The 22,817-nt window shown below is 50.2% G+C and overlaps 1 protein-coding gene across 1 annotated transcript in view; it reads right to left on the reverse strand.

Moving 5' to 3' along the window:
- The window catches only part of TTC7A (tetratricopeptide repeat domain 7A), a 1,603,679-nt gene that overhangs the window by 1,430,367 nt on the left and 150,495 nt on the right, over positions 1-22,817 (reverse strand). The window contains exon 3 of the mRNA XM_086927774.1: positions 393-561. Within this exon, the coding sequence (XP_086783900.1) occupies positions 393-561 (169 nt within the window). The remainder of the gene's footprint in view (positions 1-392; positions 562-22,817) is intronic.

Here is a 22,817-nt window from a genome sequence, read left to right on the forward strand (position 1 = left end):
GGTAATGCTTGCATTCTTACGGCACGTGGTTCTGAATATGTTAATACCTTTTTCCCCTTTTTGGAATCATAATATTTGCATTTACCTTATGTAACTATGCAGAAAATGCTTAATGTATACAAACCTAAACCTCTTGGATCCGAATTGGACATTGCTGGGAGTGATCAATCCATAACTCGACATATTCAAGTTGCATAAGCTGCACAATGGAAGGTTGCATTTACTGGCAACTTCACAGTCAATTCATCCGTATACACTTGAGGTAAATAAAAATATTAAGACTTCAGCAATACCTTGCACTTGAAGAAACACATGTGTACTAAATTATTATTGCATTATTGCTTTCAAGCAACACATAATTTTGATAACTTCAAACAATTTGTCGTTTTTACCTTTAATGACAAAGGCTTCAGTTACGAGGCGCATCCGGTACAGGGGCTCATCTTCAACAGAAATGTCATCAATCCCTGCTCGAGCATACATGCTGGTCGCATCTCTGTAGCTTCCCTCAATGTAATGCAACTTGCCTAATATCAGCATGGCTTCGGTAAGATATTTAGGCTGGAAAAATAACAGAAAGATACATCAGAATGACAATGCTTTAAATTCTTTTGCAACTACCAAAATATTCCTGCAACATTTCACATCACGGTAATCCATGGCCATGTACAAGGATATATATATAAATATATATACACTGAAACGAATTCAAAGTCAGACTGCAGACCAACTATTGAACTTTATAGACTGGGAAGCTTATGTTATATTTCATACTGTAAGACACAGATGAGATATTGACACTGTGACATTAAAGGTGACTAAGGTACCATCATACATCTGTCCATGAAAGCCCAGATCAGCTCAGTGGTTTCTGCCGGCTTCTTTCAGCTGCGTAGAATAAAAAAGATTCGTAGATTTTTGAGCAGGGAAGCTATGATCTTGGTCACTCTATCCCTAGTGATTTCTCGCTTGGATTATGCTAATTCATTGTATGCCGGTATACCAACTGAAGAGCCTCCAGCTTTTTCAGAGCCAGGCGGCCAGGCTGATTTTTCATCAGCCTAAATAACATCATGTTAGCCCATTAATGAAAAGCCTTCACTGGTTTCCAGTGAGTAAACGCTGTGCGTTTAAGATGGGTTGCACCATCTTTAAAGCATTACATCGTAACAGCCCGGCTTTCATCTCTGCTCGCTTACGCCGCTACATTTCCACTCGAGACCTTAGACCCTCCCACCTGAATTTATTGGAAGTTCCATCTGCCAAACAGAAGAAGAATGATGGATTAAGGTTCTCAGTCTTAGCACCACGATTGTGGAACTCTCTCCCAGCCGAGCTAAGGTCTCTTACTTCCTTAACTCAGTTCAGGAAACAGCTGAAGACCTGGTTGTTCATTCAAGCATATATTGATTAAGTGCTCTCCCTGTCCACTGCCTTGACCTTCACTCCAGCGCCATGAAACCGTCGGTGTACGTGCACTTAATAAGTGTTTTCAACATAACATACATCTGCTCATTCGACACATAACTGAGCAGGGCTTTCTCAATGTTTGGAGTTTCTAAGGTTAAAAGCAAAAAAGAAATTGGCTACTAACAAGCTATTAGCCACTGCTTAATGCAGTAATCATGTCTGTAAAGCATCATGTCTCTATTCAGATGTGTTCTATCAACATCTGAAACCTCAAGCCTTGAGAAGGCCCTACGCAGACATGGCATATTAGGTGAAACAGGTGTTGGCTGAACTTTCTAATGTTCCACTTCAAGACTGTTACAAGCAGCAAGCAAAAGGTGAGTGTCCTCCAGCCTAACAAACATTATGTATTACGTGCTGGAAGAAGAATGTTGATCTTGAATAATGCTGCCTTTGTAAAATGCAGAGATGGACATACTCAAGACCAACAGCATCTTTCTTAAGGTATGTTGGGCTTGGCCCTCTTGGCAGGAGCTTCCTCAAACCTTTTGCCTTAACCTTCCTTTTTTAAAACCCATTTTTAGGTCTCACCTGACCAAGCGCATGCGCTGCCGAGACTTTTAGTAAGGGCTGCAGAAAATGCTACCACACGCATTTGGTGGTGGCCTAGAGCTTGCAGTTACGCGTGCTGGAGCGCGCTTACGAGATCAGGCGCCATCTCGGGGCACCCTTACAGCTGCGATCACTTTGACACGGCCATGAAAGTGACTTTCACAGCCGCGAGGCCAATGCTTTTTTTTTAATTTAAACTTCTAGCGCGCCATCCCACTCTGCAACTCCCTCGCCTCCTACTTCCACAACAAGATCGCGGACATACACAACAGCTTCAGCACTCAACCGACGCACGCCACGACCGCAGCAACGCCACCCACCACCACCCTCCGCGCCTGGACCCCGGTCAACACCGAAGACACCGTCCACATGATGAACTCCATCCACTCCGGATCTCCGACCGACCCCTGCCCTCACCACGTCTTCAACAAAGCCGACACTGTCATCGCACCCCACCTGCGGGACATCAACAACACCTCATTCGACACCGCCACCTTCCCCGAGAGCTGGAAGCACGCCAAACTCAGCGCTCTACTAAAGAAACATACAGCAGACCCCAGCGAACTCAAGAATTACCGCCCCATCTCTCTACTCCCGTTCCCAGCCAAAGTCATCGAGAAGACCGTCAACAAGCAGCTGGCCGCCTTCCTCGAGACGAATGAATCCCTCGACCCATCGCAGTCCGGATTCCGTGCCAACCACAGCACCGAGACCGCCCTCATCGCCGCCACCGACGACATCCGAGCCCTGATGGACAACGGAGAAACAGCGGCCCTCATCCTCCTAGATCCCCTCCGCGGCTTTCGACACGGTCTGCCACCGCACCCTAGTGCAGCGCCTCAGCAACGTCGGAATCCAGGAGAAGGCACTGGAATGGATCGTCTCCTTCCTCGACGGAAGAACACAGAGAGTCCGCCTACCACCGTACAAGTCAGAGGCCACCAAAGTCATCTGCGGCGTCCCTCAAGGATCCTCGCTGAGCCCTACTCTCTTCAACGTCTACATGAGCCCCCTCGCGGCCATCGCATGCCAACACAACCTCAACATAATCTCCTACGCCGACGACACCCAGCTGATCCTCTCCCTGACCAACGACCCCGCCGCCGCCAGAGCCAACCTGCACGAAGGGATGAAAGAGGTAGCCGAGTGGATGACGACGAGCCGCCTGAAACTGAACTCAGATAAGATGGAGGTCCTCATCCTGGGCTCCTCGCCCTCCGCCTGGGACGACTCCTGGTGGCCCCCCGCCCTGGGCACCGCACCCAAACCAACGAACCACGCACGCAACCTGGGCTTCATCCTGGACTCCTCCCTCTCCATGACCAGGCAAGTCAACGCCGTCTCCTCGTCGTGCTTCAACATCCTGCGCATGCTTCGGAAGATCTTCTGGTGGATCCCCACGGAGACCAGGAAGACCGTCACCCAGGCCCTCGTCACCAGCCGACTGGACTACGGCAACGCACTCTACGCCGGAACCACCGCCAAGATCCAGAAGAGACTCCAGCGCATCCAGAACGCCTCAGCCAGACTCATCCTCGACATCCCACGACACAGCCACATCTCCGGACACCTAAGAGACCTGCACTGGCTCCCGGTCAACAAGAGAATCACCTTCCGCCTCCTTACCCACGCACACAAAGCTACCTCAACAACCGCATCAACTTCTACGCTCCCAAACGCCACCTCCGATCTGCCAGCCACGCCCTCGCCACCGTCCCACGCATCCGTAGAGCCACCGCAGGAGGAAGGTCCTTCTCCTACCTGGCCGCCAAGACCTGGAACTCCCTCCCGGCCGACCTGCGCCTGACCCAAGACCACCTCTCCTTCAGGAAAAAGCTCAAGACCTGGCTGCTCGAGCAGTAGCGGCACCCCCCCCCCCCCCCCCCCCCCCAAGCGCCTTGAGACCCTACGGGTAGGTAGTGCTCTCTATAAATGTTTTGATTGATTGATTGAGCCCCCGTTCATCCAGTGCATCCAAGTCCCTGGATGTTCCTTTTCTTTTAGTTTTACTTCTATATTTGGGGGGAGGGTTCGGGGGTGGGCTGGAAGATGCAATCTCAAGTTCCTTTCTTGATAATGCCATTTTTTATTTTTGTTAAGTTATTGCTCCAAGATGAGCATCCACTATCACAGAGCAGTAAATTTAAAGTAAAAGAAATGTCTGCGGCAGTGTCAAGCGTCATATGTGTACATGCATGGTGAACCATGAGCCCCATGTACATCACACTAGGGCTTGTCTTTGTTTTTTTGGTTTCGTTTTTTGCTTGACCAGCACTTGTGAGCAGGGATGGTGTTTTCTTGGAGTCACAAAAGCATGTTTATTCTACAGTATATGTATCCCTCCTTCATTGCTTCTATACCCTAAATGTTCTGTAGCTTGACATCAAGGATGATCAGGTTTTACAAACTGATCATTACATTTCTATAGCACAAAAGACTTACAGTGCTAAACTGTTTCACAGCTAAATCACAAACAATTCCCCCTTGCATAAATGTAGCAGCTTATGATCTAGTCTCGAATTCACCAGATGTCGATTACACAATTTTGCACCTAGGATTGCCAGAGTTTACCCTCTGACAACGCTTTCAAGAATCATAGGTTCATAATTGTCTCCATATATTATTAGATGATGACAGTTTTGTCCAGACTAACATGTTTTTGATTAAAAGATGCAACAACAAATGCATTGCAGTACAAGTTTAAAAAAATGCACTTGATAAAGAATAGCAAATGGAGCCAGCCAACTTTGAAACATTACAATTTATCTTAAGCAGTTTAAACATAATTCTTGCTGCCGCATTTTTTTATTTTTTTTTATTTCTGTAATTTTTTATTGTATATAAAAAAATATATGTACAATTCCAAAATGGTTTGGCCACAGTAACTGATGTTCTGTCATTGTCTTCCAGCAAAGGTCTAGCGGGCATCCTTACAGCCGCAATCACTTTCACTTTCGCGGCCGCGTCACTTTCGGAGCCAATGCTTTTTCTTTTATTTTAACTTTTGGCTCGCCCAACTCTTCTCGGCAAGCTTGGTGATATACATTCAGCACTTAATCAGGCATCCACCCATCTTGGCGTCGGCTTCACGGTCCAGACCCCTAATTCAACCAACGGGGACTACAGCAAGAGCCATTGACAGGCTGCCCCGGGACACCAAAGGTGGCTACCTGCGAGGGCGGCCATCCTTAGTGCCATAGGATGGCACGGACCATTAGCGGTCTAGTGGTTGGCTGACTCGGTGGTCAGCCAGTGGTCAACCAGGGATTCCCCCACGCGTGAGGTCATTTCCTGTCCTGGGGGGAGAGGAGGGGGGAGAGCTATATAGCCCGGGGGCGAGGGTCTGGCGTCCTCTTTGGTTCCTGGGCAGCGGCGCGTAGACCCTCGCCCCCCCCCCCCCCACCTCTGGCGAATCCCGCAGCGCGGACCCGGACTGCCCGGCGTTCTTTTTCCTGGCTGCTGCTCGCGTGACCCTCGCCCTCCCCGGACCCCGGGCGGGTGCTGCCCGTTGCTGTTTTTTCGATAGGCCCGGCGGCGCTGCTGGCAATTCACTAGGTGAGAGGCCTCACGGCGTAGCGAGAATATTGCAGGGCATGTAATTTTAAATTAGGTTAGTAGCGGGATTGTATGCGGTAATGTAACGAGGGGGGCTGTGGAGCACTTGGAGCGCGAATGTCTGCGGGACATTACTGGCAGTGTCAGATCACTTTAGAGGGAGCTAGAAAGTCCGTGCGACTTCAAGGCGGGTATCAGTATGAGGTCGGCAGGGGGGGTGCGATATATTACTGCCACACGTAGTCAAACACCGTTCCTCACATCTCCCGTGTCACGGTGCGCCCCTCCTTAATACCGGTCACGTGAGCCAGGGATCGGCTAGCCATAAATGTGGGGGCGCCTTTATTATACGCGATTAGGAGGGGGCCACAGGGGGTAGCGCTGCAGAGCGTAAAAGGTATCGGCGCTGGGAGCCCGTGAACTTTTAAAAGCGCTGCTGAGCATACGGATGTGCCGCGTTGCTTCTCCTGTGGCATGGGGGGGGGGGGGGGCTGTGCTGAGGGAGGCGAGGCTCGCTGCTGGGGCAGCTGGTGCTAGTTCTCGTACGGGGAGGGGGGGGGGCCGGGGTTTCCTGGGGGCCTTCCTTGTTTCGCGAGCGGTCGGGAGGCTCCCCCTCGCCTGTGTTTGTGTTCCGTTCTCGTGCTTGCGGGGTCGTCGGTGCACCGGGCGTATGTGCCCCCACTCACAGTTGCCGCTACCCGCCACCCCACCTTTCGCCTTCCCCTGTTGCTCCATGAGTCCCGCTGGCCCTGTGATTTAGGAGCTGTTCCCCGGCTTGCCTGGGGCGGGGGTCGGATCTGGGTCGCCTTTTCGGCCGGTGTTTGGTGGGGCGCGTGGGGTCTTTGCTCCCTCTGGCCCGTCCAGGCGCTTGCTTGCGGGTGGGCGTGGGTTGGCTTCCTCGGGCTCGGTTCGGTTGCGGTCCCTCGAGGGAGGGGGGGGGGGGGGGGGGGGGGTTCCGGGATTGGGACCTGCATGCACAGGGTGTCATTTATTATTTTAATTTGCATTTGTAATTAGCGCGGACTTCGACCCGAGGGCGTCAGAGCGCTTCACAGGCAGGGTGTGACGAGAAACACCAGATGATATTTGCCTCCTGCCCATGTCCGTATGCGGTGCGCGATAAAGAACTTTCTTGTCCATGTACCTCCTTCAGTTAGAGCCACCAGGGATTGAAGTTTCAAAAAAAAAAACTGCTTATATGAAATATGGTAAAAGCGAACGTTAAGAAGGCTCCTTTCGCTCTTCTAACAAGTTAGTCGTTATAATTTTCAGTTTCAGCATTTCACAAAGGCTTCTCCCCCGGGAATCGCTTCACATTAAGAACAGTGCGGTTCCTTTTTTGGAATGGGTTAAATTGTTTTTATTATGATCGTGTGGGTCCTTCCGGTCATTGTTTACAATGAGAGCATCAGAGCGCTTCCCAAACGAACAGAAATTAGTAATAAACAAATTACAAAAGCAGACGATAAGTTACATGAAGTAAAAGTGACATTGGTGAGCAATACAAATTTCACGAGGTAGCGCCAAGGTCTTTGGATGGGGCAGAATAGCTCAATGGGTTAGAGCGCAGTGCTAATAACTCCAAGGTCACGGGTTCGGATCCCGTGCTGATAGCTGTTCCCCTTACCTGTTGTTTCTGCTTTGCGATCAAGGGGTTCACTTTTATTACGTATGTGGCTGTCAGATATCATGTTGAGCCTTTTCGAATGATGTGGTTAGCAGTGCTGGCTTCTACTTCTGCCTGTTTCATTGTTTGTTTTAAGATGGCAACATTTATATTTGTTGTGAGTTTTACTGGTACAAGCAATTATATGGGATAATGTGAATTAAAATGTATGTTTGATGGACGCTCGGACATTTATAATGGAAAGTTGTTTGTAGGGAGTACAACATTTTAAAGCACTGCTATTGACCTTTTAAGAGACTGGGGCACATTTCGCTTTTAATGTTTGTATTTATGTTGAAGCATTTATAAGTTAATTGACTTGGGCTCTGGGTGGTACGTCCCCGGCTCCTCGAGTGCATGGGGCACGTATGTGGCACAGCGGCGCGCTCGCCGCGTGGGCATGCATTTTCGATTCCTCCTCTGCTCCTCGTTGGCGGGAGGGGATTCCCACCCTGTGCAAAGAGGCGGCCCTACGCCCATGGCCCGCCCCTGGTCCTTTCTAAGGACAACCAGGCATGGCCGTCGACGATCTAGCAGGCTGGAGGGTTCGTTCCTCAGCGCTGCTGTATCCTTTTTAGTGTCCTCACTTGACTATTTCACGTACAGTTCAGGGGTAAGCGCAGGAAGCTGCCAGTCGATACACGCCAGCATCAGCAACACGCCTTTCCATGCCATTGGCCCCGCATTGGACAGTGCGATACTCGACCAGACCAAGGTTATGCTGCACTAGCCTGGTGCTTCATGCCTTCCCATGCGTGGAGGCTATTTACTATCAGGGGCAACCTTGCGGTTGCTCCCCTTCTGAGTGCAAGTAGGCATCGCCCTAGGGGCAGGCAGTGGTCAAGCGTTTCTTGACCACTTTTCCGTTCAGTGCATTTACTAATCAAGCATTTGCAATGCATTAGGTCTCGCATTAAGTTAGTGTGAGCTATTGTATGAGACAATTTTCCCTTGGTTATTTTGTTGAGGGAGTAACTAGAAGGGCAATCGGGGCTGTTATATGTTACATATAAGGTTGCACTAACATGCGTGTACTTTCAGGATGGTACGTGTACAGCTGGGGAGGAATGGAGGAGAGGAAGCTGAAATACGGTGGCATGACGCCGGAAGCTGAAGGAGCACAACAGATTAAAGAGCTCAATTTCAAGAATGGGGGAACGTTGTGACAATTTGTTTTATTTTTCAGGATACAAAGCAAAGTAATTAGCGCAAAGGACGAGGAAGCGGCACAGGTGGCAATTGGTGGGCCAGAGACAGGTATATGGCGAAGGACCAGTCTTTGGTGTGGATACAGAGGGGGGCACATGCACACAGAAAGGGAGAGGGAACACGCCAGTGTGTTGTCTAGTAAATTGTCACCTACAAGTGTGCCAACTAACGTTACCTATTTCCCTCCATAGCCCCTTCTCGCTCTCCCTCGCTGATTTCCTCCGAATTTTCCGCCTTGTCGCACCATTGTAATTTCCCGGGTGGGCGAACAGAAGGGAGAATGGACAGCCAACGTTCCCCTCCCCTCTTTCAAGAATATACCCAGGTGGAGGACTCGTTGCCGGGCACCTCCCAGGACGCAGTGTGGGTAGACTTTATGGAAATGGCAAAGCTTAAAGGCCTTGCTTGGGCACAGAATCTGATGAACACGCCAGTGCCAGAGGATGCTGGTTTCCCGGCTGAATCCCCATCTTCTGATACCCAGAACAGTACCGATGCCGCTCCCTCCAGGCCCAAACGGATCAGAAAGCCCAATGTTAGGGATTTCCCCCTGGAATCTTTGCCGCTGGCACAAAGCAAATCGGTGGCGAAACCCTGCGAGGTTCCGTCACAGGGGGCAAGTGCTACGCCACCGCCCCTGGTCCTTTCTAAGGACAACCAGGCTGCCCAAGGTAATTTCGATACCAGAGATGATCTGAACAAAATATTGGACACTTATAACAATTTTAGAGTGGGGGGACCATGGCACAAGAACATTGCGGGCCTACCCGGGGGAATTGGGCCTTGCATGAGGTTATGGGTGCATGAACTCTTAACAACTTGGAAGCTGAACTCTTGGGGAGCGAGAATAGATTTAATCTCTCAGTTAAACGTGGAAGGACTGACCCAAGCTTCGTTCTAGAGGCCCGCCGCCGAGTAGACGGTGTAGTGAAAGGAAGCTTGTTGCAGGCTCTGCAGTTCTATTGTGCTTGGGGTTGGAGCACGGACTTTGCCCGAATGGGTGTCAGAACGCTTCTCAAGGGGGGGGCAGAACCGTCACTCCCATAGGTGTTCTCAGTACATAGCTACGCGAAGTTACTAGAAGCAACTTGCAACAAGAGCTGATAGTAGAAGATGCGTGTACGTAAACACCTTCAGAGCCTAGGAGAGGAGTGTTCGTTTATGAATGGACTTCCTTCAATTAATAAGGGAGGTCCTCTTTAAATGTGGAAGGGTGCAGGTAATGCTAACTAATTAGTGCTCGGACCCCCATCTGGCCTGGGTAGTGTGTGGGCATTGAGGGCCATGTCTCATTGCAGAGAATGCAGATGGTGGATCGGGGGGGGGACATCTTAATCAATGTTTTCTGTCTCCAATGCAGGAACCGCGCAAGAGAACTGCCCCAACAACATGGGGGACCACCTGAATTATCAACAGGTATAAGGATCATAGCACTCTGGGGGCAGTGTGTTAGGGTCTGGGACTCACATGTTCTCCCCAGTTGTCATTACTATCCGGGGTGTGGGACGCGTGCTGGTTTCACTCATGGAAGTAATACATGGAATGGGAGCTGGGACTTATTAGGCAGCCCTGTGCAGAATGGGATGTTCTCTCTTACTTGAGTCTGGATAAAGTGTTTTTTGGTGCAATAATTGGGGTGTTCGCGCTGGAGGCCGTGATAGAACAGGGGCTATTCATGCATTCATGCGAAAGATAATGGGAAATGTGTTTTCAGCTCAACAACAGGTTGATTTGGGCATATCATGCATCTCATGTGCATTAATGGATTGCTGTGCCGTTTGTTCTCTTTAATTTATTAGCTGTTTGAACAACTGAGGCCCCATTCACTGAGGGATGGGTGGGTGCTCCGATACCTGCAGCACATTAGAAAACCCATGTTGAGGACCACTCCTTTGGCACAGGATGACTATATCCCTGTACACCACTTCGTATAACCTAGCAATACATTGTGTTACTTGGTACATGTTTTATGGACCTCCTAGGGGGGAACAAATGTTATTGCTTTACCTAGTGCTCCGTCGATGTGCAGCAGAGGCTTAGGGGCCGGTGGGTGCAACTTGCGTTGGCACCTTGACTCCCTATTGTAGTACGGTCTGTCTCTCACTTGGACACCCCAAGGGCAGGCATGCTTCGGAGACATGCAGCCTGATTCCAGGGTCCTCTCAGAGCCTGGGGGCGAACAGGCACTCATATGTACACCAGGAAGAATGGCCACCCTTGGCAGTGGCAGTCATCGGGGGGCGGCCAGCTCTGCGGAGCTACACGCGGGGCGATTTGGTAGCTCCTTTATCTGGTGTTACGAGGAAGGAGCGACTATGCCAGCCTTTCATATTTTCATGGGAATTCGGTCATTGTTGCCCTGAGGGGGGGGCATGCTCATTGTCAGATTGCCCGCCAGATGTAGCATTCCATCTGGTCTGGTGGGTGGACAGAGGGGCCTGGTTGGCCAATTCAGACATTGTTCAGCTTGCAGGTGATACCAGTCCACTTGAGCAGCTTTCATCTGCTAGGTTTTCAAGCTAGTCGGCAAGTTATACTATGATAAATGCATGCCAATTTGGTGCGTTATGTACGGTGCTTGTTCAAGGCTGTCAGTGTTTCTGCAAATGGGCACTCCAGGACACGTACGTTGTGGAAGGGGTGCCTCATTGCTGGGATGACTTTTGTCATTTGGGAACGACGGGACACAGCCTTGTTCGCAGGCCTGGTAGACTGCGTCCTTCTTTCAGGACAACTGGGGGTATTCCTTGCACAAGGGAGACAGGGGGCAAGCGCAAACTTTGCTTTCCTAGGTATAGAGAGAGTCACATCTGCGGGGGCCAGATGGCCGGTGGCTAGGTGCACGACTTGGCAAGGTAAATCCAGCCTATGGTAGGCTTTGACATGGCTTCCCGGGGGGGCATCTGGGTCTCCTCAAAGTTCGCGGTGGCTGTTAGTTTGTGGAACTATTGGACGGGGGGCCATCCAAACTTCCAGCAGACGAGTGAACAGTGCCATAGGCAAATTCACAGAGCAGAGGGGATTCGGCTTCATAAGACAGTTGGTTGCACACCAATGTATGGGCTGTTTTGAAGAGGACGGCGTCCATCTATCAAAGTAGGGATAGCCATTTTCCTGCTGGACCTATCTGAAGCGATGGGAGCAGCGGGTTGTAAATAGAGGAAGGCTAACGGATGGGGGGACTCTCGGACGGCGGCTGCCGCACCGAGAGCCTTGGCGGAGTTACAGGGCGATCCAATACAGGAAGGTACAGAAGGGTACCCTCTACAGGAGCACCGGAAGGGTGCGTGAGCGATATATCCCCCAGGGAGATCCACAGTAAAAGGATCCTGGGGGACTGACGGCACCCCGTTAGTCCTTCGGGCGGTTGTGTACCTGAGCAACCGGGGGTTGCCAACGCTCTGCCCCCCGAGGGGGGGGGTTTGAGTAAATGGGCGAACGAGAGGTTCGCCGGGGGGTAGGGGTTAGACCTTCCCCCCCCCAAACTGATAACGCCCCTAAGGTTTTAACACCGCGGGGGGTTATAGCTCGGTCAGGTGGGCGGGTCGCGAGGGGCGGCCTGCTCTGGATCGCCCGTAAGTTAACCCAACATGTTGGCATAATGTATATGCTAATAAAACTGCAACAACTTTCTCCATCAACTTGTGTGGTGTCCGTTATTGTGTGATGGGGGGGTTGTGTGTAAGCAGGTACGGGCCGATATTGGCACTATGACAGGCTGCCCCGGGACACCAAAGGTGGCTACCTGCGAGGGCGGCCATCCTTAGTGCCATAGGATGGCACGGACCATTAGCGGTCTAGTGGTTGGCTGACTCGGTGGTCAGCCAGTGGTCAACCAGGGATTCCCCCACGCGTGAGGTCATTTCCTGTCCTGGGGGGAGAGGAGGGGGGAGAGCTATATAGCCCGGGGGCGAGGGTCTGGCGTCCTCTTTTGTTCCTGGGCAGCGGCGCGTAGACCCTCGCCCCCCCCCCCCACCTCTGGCGAATCCCGCAGCGCGGACCCGGACTGCCCGGCGTTCTTTCCCCTCCCATCCGCTTACCCTGCTCTTGGGCAGATCGGGGTTGGGGGGGCTACTACTAATGAATTGTTTTTGTGTTGCAGGCGGAGTTACAGGGCGATCCAATACAGGAAGGTACAGAAGGGTACCCTCTACAGGAGCACCGGAAGGGTGCGTGAGCGATATATCCCCCAGGGAGATCCACAGTAAAAGGATCCTGGGGGACTGACGGCACCCCGTTAGTCCTTCGGGCGGTTGTGTACCTGAGCAACCGGGGGTTGCCAACGCTCTGCCCCCCGAGGGGGGGGGTTTGAGTAAATGGGCGAACGAGAGGTTCGCCGGGGGGTAGGGGTTAGACCTTCCCCCCCCAAACTGATAACGCCCCTAAGGTTTTAACACCGCGGGGGTTATAGCTCGGTCAGGTGGGCGGGTCGCGAGGGGCGGCCTGCTCTGGATCGCCCGTAAGTTAACCCAACATGTTGGCATAATGTATATGCTAATAAAACTGCAACAACTTTCTCCATCAACTTGTGTGGTGTCCGTTATTGTGTGATGGGGGGGTTGTGTGTAAGCAGGTACGGGCCGATATTGGCACTATGATCAATTTGTGCTTCTTCCGCACCTTGCTCGCCATCTCAGTCACACAAACAAACCCAGGACAGACACGACATGTTCGTCTAAGCCTTTAGGGTTAAATCCAACACCGCCATTACAGCCTCAGACCAGTGAGTTCCGGAATTCACTCTAGGGATTGATTAGTGATTTCTTAGTATACATATAACTCCCCAGGAAAGACATTTGAGATTACGAGCCTCTCGAAATCCTAGTTAAAGCAGACAAAGCAGGGGGCGGGGCAATCACACAGGAAGTGCTCAAGGGAGCCTGAGAAATGCCGGGCCATAAAGTGCCTCCATTGCAAATGAACTATCTTGAAATCACGCATGCAGATTACGGGAGGAGGCGGCGCGCGCCTTGTTTTCAGGTTGTTTACTTAATCATGTGCTTGTTAAATTTAGAAGATGGCTCAGTGGGGCACATTCCTTAGTTCCTGGGGGCTCAGAGCACTGGAGAGCGAGGTCTTCAGAAGTGAAAGCTTAACCCACACTGCTGCCCATCACCCCTGCGCCAGAAGACCGGAGGAGCATGTGCTGTGGAGTCTTGTTTAACCTTTGACCTCTCGAGTTATATTTTTGACACAGTTGGCGAAACATACCACCCTGAACAATGCATGCTCTGACAGTCAGTGAGGAATCCGTTCTAGTGGTTGTGTTCTTAGCCTGGGAATCACAAATCCACGATGACATCAACAAATGGTGTGATTCTAGGCACCTCACTGTAGGTCTCTGGTCCTAAAATGTGTGCATTGTAATAAGCATTTTTTTGCAAATGTGTGTAATGTCAATTTGTATAGGACAACTAGATTGTATTCTGTCCGAGTTAAATGCCCCCTCCTTCACACCATGATTTCAGTAATCCTCTTATCTGGATCCATACACACCAGCAGACATATATTGTTTCCGCCCCCTATTTACGATGTCCCCTAATACAACAACAAGCATTGGCCTAGCCATTAGGTCTCGCATTTGGGACCTTATAAGTGTTTAGCCATGCAACTGTTGATGTTGTTGCACCAAGGATATTGTGCTGCATAACTAAATACTTATAAGGTCCCACAAGCGAGACCTATTGGCTATGCCAATGCTTGTTGCTTTAGGGCTCTGCACACTTTACAAGTGCTAAAGTGCTTGTTCTCGCTCCTTCAAACATGGAAAAATTGGTTTACACTCAATTGCCAAATTTAATTTATTTATAACTCCCTTGTAAAGTGGTACTACAGGTACCAAGAGCCTCTAAATTACATGCTACTAGTGGAACTGCAATACTCATTGTTTAACCCACTTAGGGCGGGGACATGTTTTCAAGGGCTATCTGTCATTGCAGCCTGTGTGTGCAACTTTATACCGTCATTTCGACCTGGCAAAATAAAGCCTTTACTAGGTCTAAACCTTCGTTTATTTGTTTTTTAAAGTACTTTTTATTGCAGGTTTACAGTACATCATATAATTCAATACATCTTTTGCATCTCCAGTTCCACATTGTCCTCATTGCTGTTTTTGTTCTGAACACAGCCATTTAGCCCACAACCCGGAGGTCGGGCGGCGTCTAGCAGGAGGGTAGTACCAACTTCTGTTGTCTCAGCAATCCTGGTCCTTTTATATGTAAGTGTGTACTCCTGCTTTTATAAACTCCCCCCCCCCCCTCTCCTTATCTGTGTCACCTTCCGGAGTTCCCTTAAACTCTACTCAACTCCCTGCCCCTCCTCCCTCCCCCCTTGTTCCTGCCACCAACGTAGGAATGTTCTTTCATGACTGATTGTATGGGTATTTCCAGGAGGTAATGCTTGTCTAGATGTGTGATGTCCCTGGTGTGTCTTGGGAGCCGCCTCTGTTCGTAGTCGGGCCTCTTCGTCTTCTTGTAATGTACTATCTCTCAGGGCCTGCACCATCATTTCCCAAGCTGCTGCTGTGTCCAGTGCCCTAGCATCTGGCTTCCTACGAGCTAGTTGGTATCGAATCGTGCTTTCACAAGCTGCCCACTTCAGGAACTCGTTGAGCCATTTTCTATGCGTGGGGCCTACTCTCGCTTTCCATATTCTGGTAATTTCCCTTTTGGCCAGTATCAATCCCATGTCTATGAATTTGCTGGTAGTTTTATTTTTAGGCGTGTGAGGGAACCATTGCAATATGCAGGCCGCCATATCGTAGTGTACAGTTCTTTCCGTAATCTCATTGAGCGTTCCGCAGATCGTCCGCCAATAGTCCCGTAGGACCGGGCAGGACCATAACATATGGTCCAGCTCCACTCCCTCCAAAGTGCATCGTGGGCACCCCGCCTCGGGTACCCCGAAGTATTTCTTTAATTTGCCAGGGGTCAAGTAGGCCCTATGGAGGATGTAAAAGTGAATCTGTTGAAATCGCACATTTCTCGTGCTCTTTCGAGCCCGCCGCACTAGTTGATTCCAGGTTGTGTCCGGGATTTCCTTACCTAGGTCTACCTCCCATTTGGCTTTCAGCACCGTGAGTGGCGGTAGGTTCTCCCGTAGCATTCTGGAGTATAGGCATGTTACTGCTTTATATGTCCCGGCGGCCATCATTGTATATTGACAGACCATGGTTGTGAGTGGTTCCGCCAGGCCCTCCTTCCAGTGTGCCTGTATGGCCCCCGCCACCGCTGGGTGTAAGATCTTGTGAACCAACAAAATGTGCCCCCTCACTCAATCACTTAAATATTATTTTAAGACCAAATAAACATAAACATTAAATCTGGTCTGGTATCTTTATTTATACCTTTTATGACTGATTTTTTCAAAAATTATTTCATATGGCAACAGGAGAATACAACATACACAATTATTTACAAATGAAGCAAAACTACATTGACACAATACTACTAACACACTCTGTGAAAATTATTTAAATGTGACATTCCAATGACAATACAATACTTAAATTATAACCATCATCACAAAACAGTTTCATAAAGCCAAATCAAGAATTCAGACTATTCAAAACACATATAAAGAGCCAATTCAATACAAGAGAAAAAGCGTGAGGCAGGTATAATTCATAATACACAATGAATGTATATCATTAACTCTTGCTGGATTGCCGACGCGTTTCAAGTTTGGGCGTAAGGTTTCCAAACTATCATCAGGGCTCTTGTGATTTTTCTGTTGGAATGTGAAAAAAATACTGTTTTAATACAACCAAATGGCCTCTTCTAACAAAGAAGAACCGTTTGAATGGGATTAAAAGTACCTGAACGTTAGTGATCGGTTGGCCTGTGTGGGTTTCTGTAACTGGACCGAATCCTTTATTCAGGACACAACCAGGATAACTTCAGTGGCAGCACCAACCTGGGAAAACAGGTGGTGCCTTTATTTAACATAAGGTCCCTTAGGAATAGAATTCCTCCTGCACTCTATTTCCAACACACTAGTAATATTGAAAAACGTATTGTCATACCTTTAGTAGTTCAAGTTTGTAGCCACAAAAAGTAGGGATTTTTTCTTTGGGAGGCAGAGGATTATCTCTTCTTTTAATCCTGCATGGGGAATACGCACCCATTTAGCATAAATACAATTGTGAAAAAGTGTCTTTCACTTGAAACAAAAAATCGTGATGACATACCTTACACGATTTTCTGATATGAGGCGGCAGGAATTTCTACCCTGTATCTGTGAAAAAAATGGACTAAATCAATGCGCGCTTTAAGTTTTAACCAAAGCTGCACAAAACGTTGTACCGTGATTAACGACCTATTCGGTGTGCCAGACCTGAACGTACCTTTATTTCTCGTTATTATCTGCTCACCGCGTTTTCAGTCAGGGCCCCAGCCGGGGCACTCGCGGAGCACAATGACTCGATTCTGCTCTGTGTATCGCACTCACGTCCCGTCGTGATCTGGAAAGACGCGCAGGAGGTTAGTATGCGGATTACACGTCCCGCGGTAAATAATTGTGTATGTTGTATTCTCCTGTTGCCATATGAAATAATTTTTGAAAAAATCAGTCATAAAAGGTATAAATAAAGATACCAGACCAGATTTAATGTTTATGTTTATTTGGTCTTAAAATAATATTTAAGTGATTGAGTGAGGGGGCACATTTTGTTGGTTCACAATATATAGGGTCCAGCCCTCCCTCAGCCCCGCTAAGGACCTAACTCCTTTCTGTTTGCGGGTGTAAGATCTTGGCAGGGTATGAGTGCCCCATCCTCATAGAGGTCGCCATCACTTGTAATCCCGCGTCCTCCCAGACCTGTATCTGCGACCAATCTACCCCTTGGGGGAGTGCCGTCACCATCCCGAGTGGGATCTCTGGGGCATATGGGTGTTGCGTACCCGCTCTGCGCTGAGAGCGGTTCCAGCATAGCCTGAACGTTTGCTCTTCGAGTGTTAAGTCTTTAAGGGCAATCTTCTGTTGTAAGGTTATATACGCTAATACGTGCCGGGGCGTCCCCTCGTCTCTTTCTTGCTCTGGACCTCGGAATACTCTTGCCACTTCTTGTGTGAAGAGTTGAAGTTGAGCTGCGAGATAGTAGAGCTCGAAGTCTGGTATTGCTAGGCCACCCTCGTCTTTCGGACGGGTGAGCGTCGAGAGTGCTATTCTGCATCTTCCCGAGTTCCATATAAATGAGGTTAGCTGCGACCTTAATCTGCGAAACACCGTGCAGGGCACCCACACAGGCAGGGTGCGAAAATAAATAATATAGAAGTCTCGGCAGGGTGATCATTTTTAATAAAGATATGCGGCCTGTCACCGAGAGCGGGAGTGTGGCCCAAAAGTCCATATTTCCCTTCAACGTCCGTAGACATCTACCCACATTGCCCTCTAACATATCTGTTGCCGTGTGATATATGTAGACTCCCAGGTATTTCAGGCAGGTGGGTTCCCACTGGAGTTGTGGTCGGTGGGCGGGCTGTATCGTACCTCTTGGCAGCGGGAACAAGCATGTCTTGGACCAATTAACATTCAAGCCCGATAACTCTCCATACCGCGTGAGTAACCTCTCAGCACCTTTCAGTGCTCCCTTTGCGTTCTCTAAGAATAATAGTAGGTCATCCACATATAGGGAGATGTATTGTAGGCCCCCTCTACTGTCCAGGCCCCTGAAATGGTTCCCTGTTCTTGCCTCTGCTGCTAGGGGTTCGATCGCCAGGGCGAACAGCAGGGGGGACAGTGAACATCCCTGTCTTGTACCCTGCTCCACCGGATATTGGTAGGAGACGAGGGGGCCCACCCTCACCCTAGCCACCGCTGCGGTGTACAACACCCTGGTCCATCCGATATACCCTTCCCCTAGTCCAAACCGTTCCATGACTTTGTACAGGTACTCCCATTCCAGGCTGTCAAATGCTTTTTCTATGTCTACCGAAAGGACCAGGGGCGTTTGGGCATCTGTACTCGTGTCTTCCAACATGCGTGTGAGTCTCCTGATATTAATGGTCGTGTTGCGCGCTGGTATAAATCCAGATTGATCCGTATGAATTAAGTTAGGCATGTCTTGCAAGTATGGCACTCAGGATTTTGTAGTCGGCGGTCAGCATGGAGAGCGGCCTATAAGAAGTCGGATTACTACTCTCTCTCCCTGGTTTTAATAATGGGATCACTAGCGCCTCCCTCATAGACTGGGGAAGGCATCCAGCGGTTTTGGCCTCATTGTACACTACTTGGAGGCGGGGCGCCAGTATATCTAGGTATTTGCTGTAGAATTCCACGGGAAGCCCGTCTAGCCCTGGTGTTTTTTTGCGGGCCATTTGTTTTACAGCCGCCCTGATCTCACTAATGCCTATGTCTCTGCCCAAGTCATCTGCCTGTTCTTGTTCCAATTGTGGTAGTTGAAGGCTTTCAAGGAACGCATCTATGTCATTTCCCCGTCCTACTAGCGCACTCTTATAGGACCTCATAATACTTCTGAAAGATATCCAAAATCTCGGTTTGGGCGTAGCTCATTTGCCCCCCCTCTCCCTCCATGGCTAGTATCGGGGAGGCTCTCTTAGCGGGGTTAGCCAGCCATGCTAGCAACGCTCCTGTCTTGTCCCCCTCCACGTGTGCTCTCAGCATGTATGCTTTGTAATCGAAAATGCGTAGGCGCTCCACCTCCACCGCTACTGCCTCTCTAGCTAGGGTGACCTGTTCCTGAAGCTCAGGGTGACCCGGCCTTGCCATTTCCATCTTTCGCAAGTTGACATCAGCTTTGGCCAGATCATCCTGTAATACCTTCCGCATGCCCGCGTGTTTTCCCATGCATTGGCCTCTTATTACTACCTTAAAGGCATCCCATTCCATTGCTCTAGTGGCTGTTGACCCCTCATTTTCTACAAAGTATTGTGTTATCCCCTCCATCAGTGCTGCGTGAAACAGTGGGTCATCCAGTGTCTCCGGTCTTAGCTTCCAGGTGGGGACGCGTGGTGTCTCTGTCATCCAGTTTAGGGTGGCCAGTAGAGGGTTGTGGTCTGAGATCGTCCTGGTAAGGTACTCAGTCCTTGCCACAGCCAGCATCACGAGCGTAGAGCATAATATTGCATCAACCCGAACGTGTAGGTCATGTAAACCAGAAAAGTGTGAGTAATCTCGATCTGTCGGGTGTTGCGTGCGCCAGGCATCTACCAGTCCCCATCTCCTCTGCCAGTCCGTTCTCCCTTTCGTAAGGCGATGCACTGGGGAGTCCCTAAGTGGTGGGTGAGATCTGTCCAGCATTACATCTGTTATCGAATTAAAATCCCCTCCTATTATAATAGGGCCCGCCAGATAGTGCGCTAGTGTCCCGGAGAGTCTCATCAGGAAGGGTAGCTGCTCTGTGTTCGGTGCGTACACACTACATATCATTATGTCTTTACCTCTGAGTTTCTCCTCCACTGCTACATACCTGCCCTCAGTGTCAATATTGTGTTTTGTGACCTGAAAAGGGGTACCCGCTCTTATCCATATCATGGCCCCTCTAGCGTTTGCAGAGTAGGTAGTATTGAATACCTGTCCTCTCCATCTTCTCTGTAACGCTACTCCCTCCTGTTTAGTGAGATGTGTTTCCTGCAGGAGAGCAATATGTACTCCCCTACGAATCAAATAGGCGTGTACTTTGTGTCTTCTTGTCATTGTGTGTAATCCCCGCACATTCCAGGTTATACATCTTAACATACCCACATTAGCCATTGTCCCATATCAGTTGCTGTAACAGTTCACATTGTTCTTTTCCTACATGAGTGGCGGAATTTCCCCAACAGTTCTTCAAAACTTTGTAACTTTTATTTTCCCTTTGCTCGGAGATAAACTTTTGCCAACGAAAGGATTCCCTAACAGTACCCCCTCCCTCCCTCCCCAGAATAGGCCCCAATATCAAGCTATCAGTTCCCATCCAAACTCAGGTGTTCCTCTCACCTCCCCAATTATATCACAGTTGTGACCGTGATTGCCTTAAGGGCTAGTGGAGTGCGGCTCAAACCGGAAAGCAGCTACTATTGCCCCCCCCCCCCGCGCCCACAGATCCCCCATTCTAGAGACTGATCGGCATTCCCGTGTAAAGCCCCCCCCCTGCATTACCTTTTTTTAAGTCTTAGCTCCCCCCATCGCAAATAGTGTCTTCCGCCCAACTCCTCCATGTTATAGGCTCAGTATCTCTCCAGACGTCTGTGGCGTTACCAGCGGGCCTTTGGCGTTGTGTATGTCCGATTGGTCTGTCTCCGTTCCCGAGACGGGGCCCTCCGATTCCGTGTCCTGCCTGGCGGGGAAGGTGTCACCTCTCGACAGTGCTTCAACCGCCTTCAGTGCTGCTCTTCTCTCCTCATCCGTCTGGGATGCATTGGGTTTCCGCGAGCCTTGCCGTCTCTTGCGAATTCTCTGCGATTTTCGTACTTGTGTCGACTCACGTTCTCTTTCTTCTTGGATTCTAGCACCGTCTGTGCCCGCTTTGTACGTGTCCCACCATGTCCACGCATCCGCCGAGGTGAGGAAGAAGAGCGCCTTGTCGTCCAGCGCCACTCGAAGTTTCGCCGAAAAGAGCAGGGAGTATGAGACGCCCTCGGTTCTTAATTCTCGTTTAATGGACAGGAAGGAGGCTCTCATCCTCTGCGTCTCAAACGTGTAGTCGGGGAATAATGTCACCCTGCTGTTCGCTATCTGCAATGGTCCTGCTTCTCGAGCTCGCTGGAGCAGCACGTCTCTGTCCTTATAGTGTAATAATTTGGCTATGATCGGTCTGGGCGGCTGTCCCGGCTTGGGCGGTCTGGCCGGAACGCGATGTGCCCGCTCCAGAGTGAAGAAAGGGGAGAGGCCTTCAGGTGCCACCACCGATTTGAGCCAATTGTCCAGGTATCCGATCATGTCTTCTCCTTCTGTTTTCTCCAGAATACCCACTATCCGGACGTTACTGCGTCTACTCCTGTTTTCAGCGTCCTCCGCTCTCCCCTCTAGTGTTTGTATGCGGTCCAGGGCTTCCGTTAATTTCCCCTCCATGGATTTATGAGCGCGGACCAGTTCTTGCAAGGTGGTTTCCGAATTTTTTACTCTATCCTTAAGTTTGTCATGTTCAGCACGGAGAAGGCCCAATCCTGTTGCCACTTGCTCAATGTCTTGTTGTAGCGTGTCCCTGGTCGCCGCAATTGCCTCCAGTATCCGATCCTGTAGCTGCTGCAGGTCCGCAGGCCCCGCCGAGCCCCCTTCTGGCACCTCGGGTGATATAGCTCCTTCCAGTTTCCCTTTGTTCTTCCCCATCTTTGCGAGTATTTGGCGCGCCGGTCAGTCGTGTGCCCTTTATGACTCTGCGGGCGGTTCCGTAAGCTCCCTCTAATAGTGGGTAAAGACCAAGCTCCCCGATCGTGCTACGACTTATCGAGACAGTTCTCGCTGGCTAGTGCCAGCCCCAGATGATCTCCGATTGTATTGCCCCTTCCCAGGTATACGCAGTTCTCTATTCCCGGGATATATCATCTGCTGTTTCTGCCCTAGGGTGCCGCCCCTGAGTATTCGGGTCCGGGAAGATGTCTCTCTTGTTTCAGTGCCCCAGCGGCAACAGTTTGCCCCTCGCCGTTCACTAGTGTCAGGGCCGTGGTGTAGGAAATGCTTTGAGTGTCTTTCATCCAGGCCCTTCTCCCCTGTTCCGCGCTCCAATCCTGCCTATGTGCAGTTTTCAAGCTCCCTCTCCTTTGGTCACCTCAGCTGGTGCACACTCATGCCCTTTACCATCCACCCATTTTCAAATTCTCTTTTCATTTGCTTTATTTCAATAGTGGCAGAGTTTTCCAGGTCTTCTCATCTCTCTGGCGATCTCCGTCTGGCGCAGGAGTACCTTTTACGGCCCAGGGGGTTCAGCGCGATGCTCGCTCATGGTGACAAAGGGCCGTAGGCCCCTACGCTCCTGTTCGGTCCCCTGTATCACCGGAATATCTTTGCTTGCAGCGTTCCGTGCTTCTGGCAGGTCGGCCCGTGTTATTGCTTACCAGCGCTTTCTGCTCCTGCTTCTATGCGACTCTGATGTTCCAGGGGTATCCCGTGTGCTCTCCGGCCCTTGGGCTTCCCTCGAGGGCTTGGCTTGCTCTCAGGCCTCTCTCCGACCTCGCCGTTTTGTTGTCTATTCCCAATCCACCAACGCTGGCGCTCCTTTTCTCCACTGCACGGTCCGCTTCTAGGGCTTCGCCACCCCCGCCGAAGAAATAGGGGGAAGGTCGTCGCAGAGCCGTATGCGTCCGCGGTGGCTGTTTGGGCGGTTGCGTGGGCACACTCCTGTTGTATCCCCTCCGTAGCCTTACATTGCAGCAATCCAGCAAGCCGCGCCACAGATGGGCCCCTTATTACTGGGTCATTCCCCGCA

The sequence above is a fragment of the Lissotriton vulgaris genome, chromosome 6, assembly GCF_964263255.1.
Source record: "Lissotriton vulgaris chromosome 6, aLisVul1.2, whole genome shotgun sequence".
Taxonomy (NCBI): Eukaryota; Metazoa; Chordata; class Amphibia; order Caudata; family Salamandridae; genus Lissotriton; species Lissotriton vulgaris.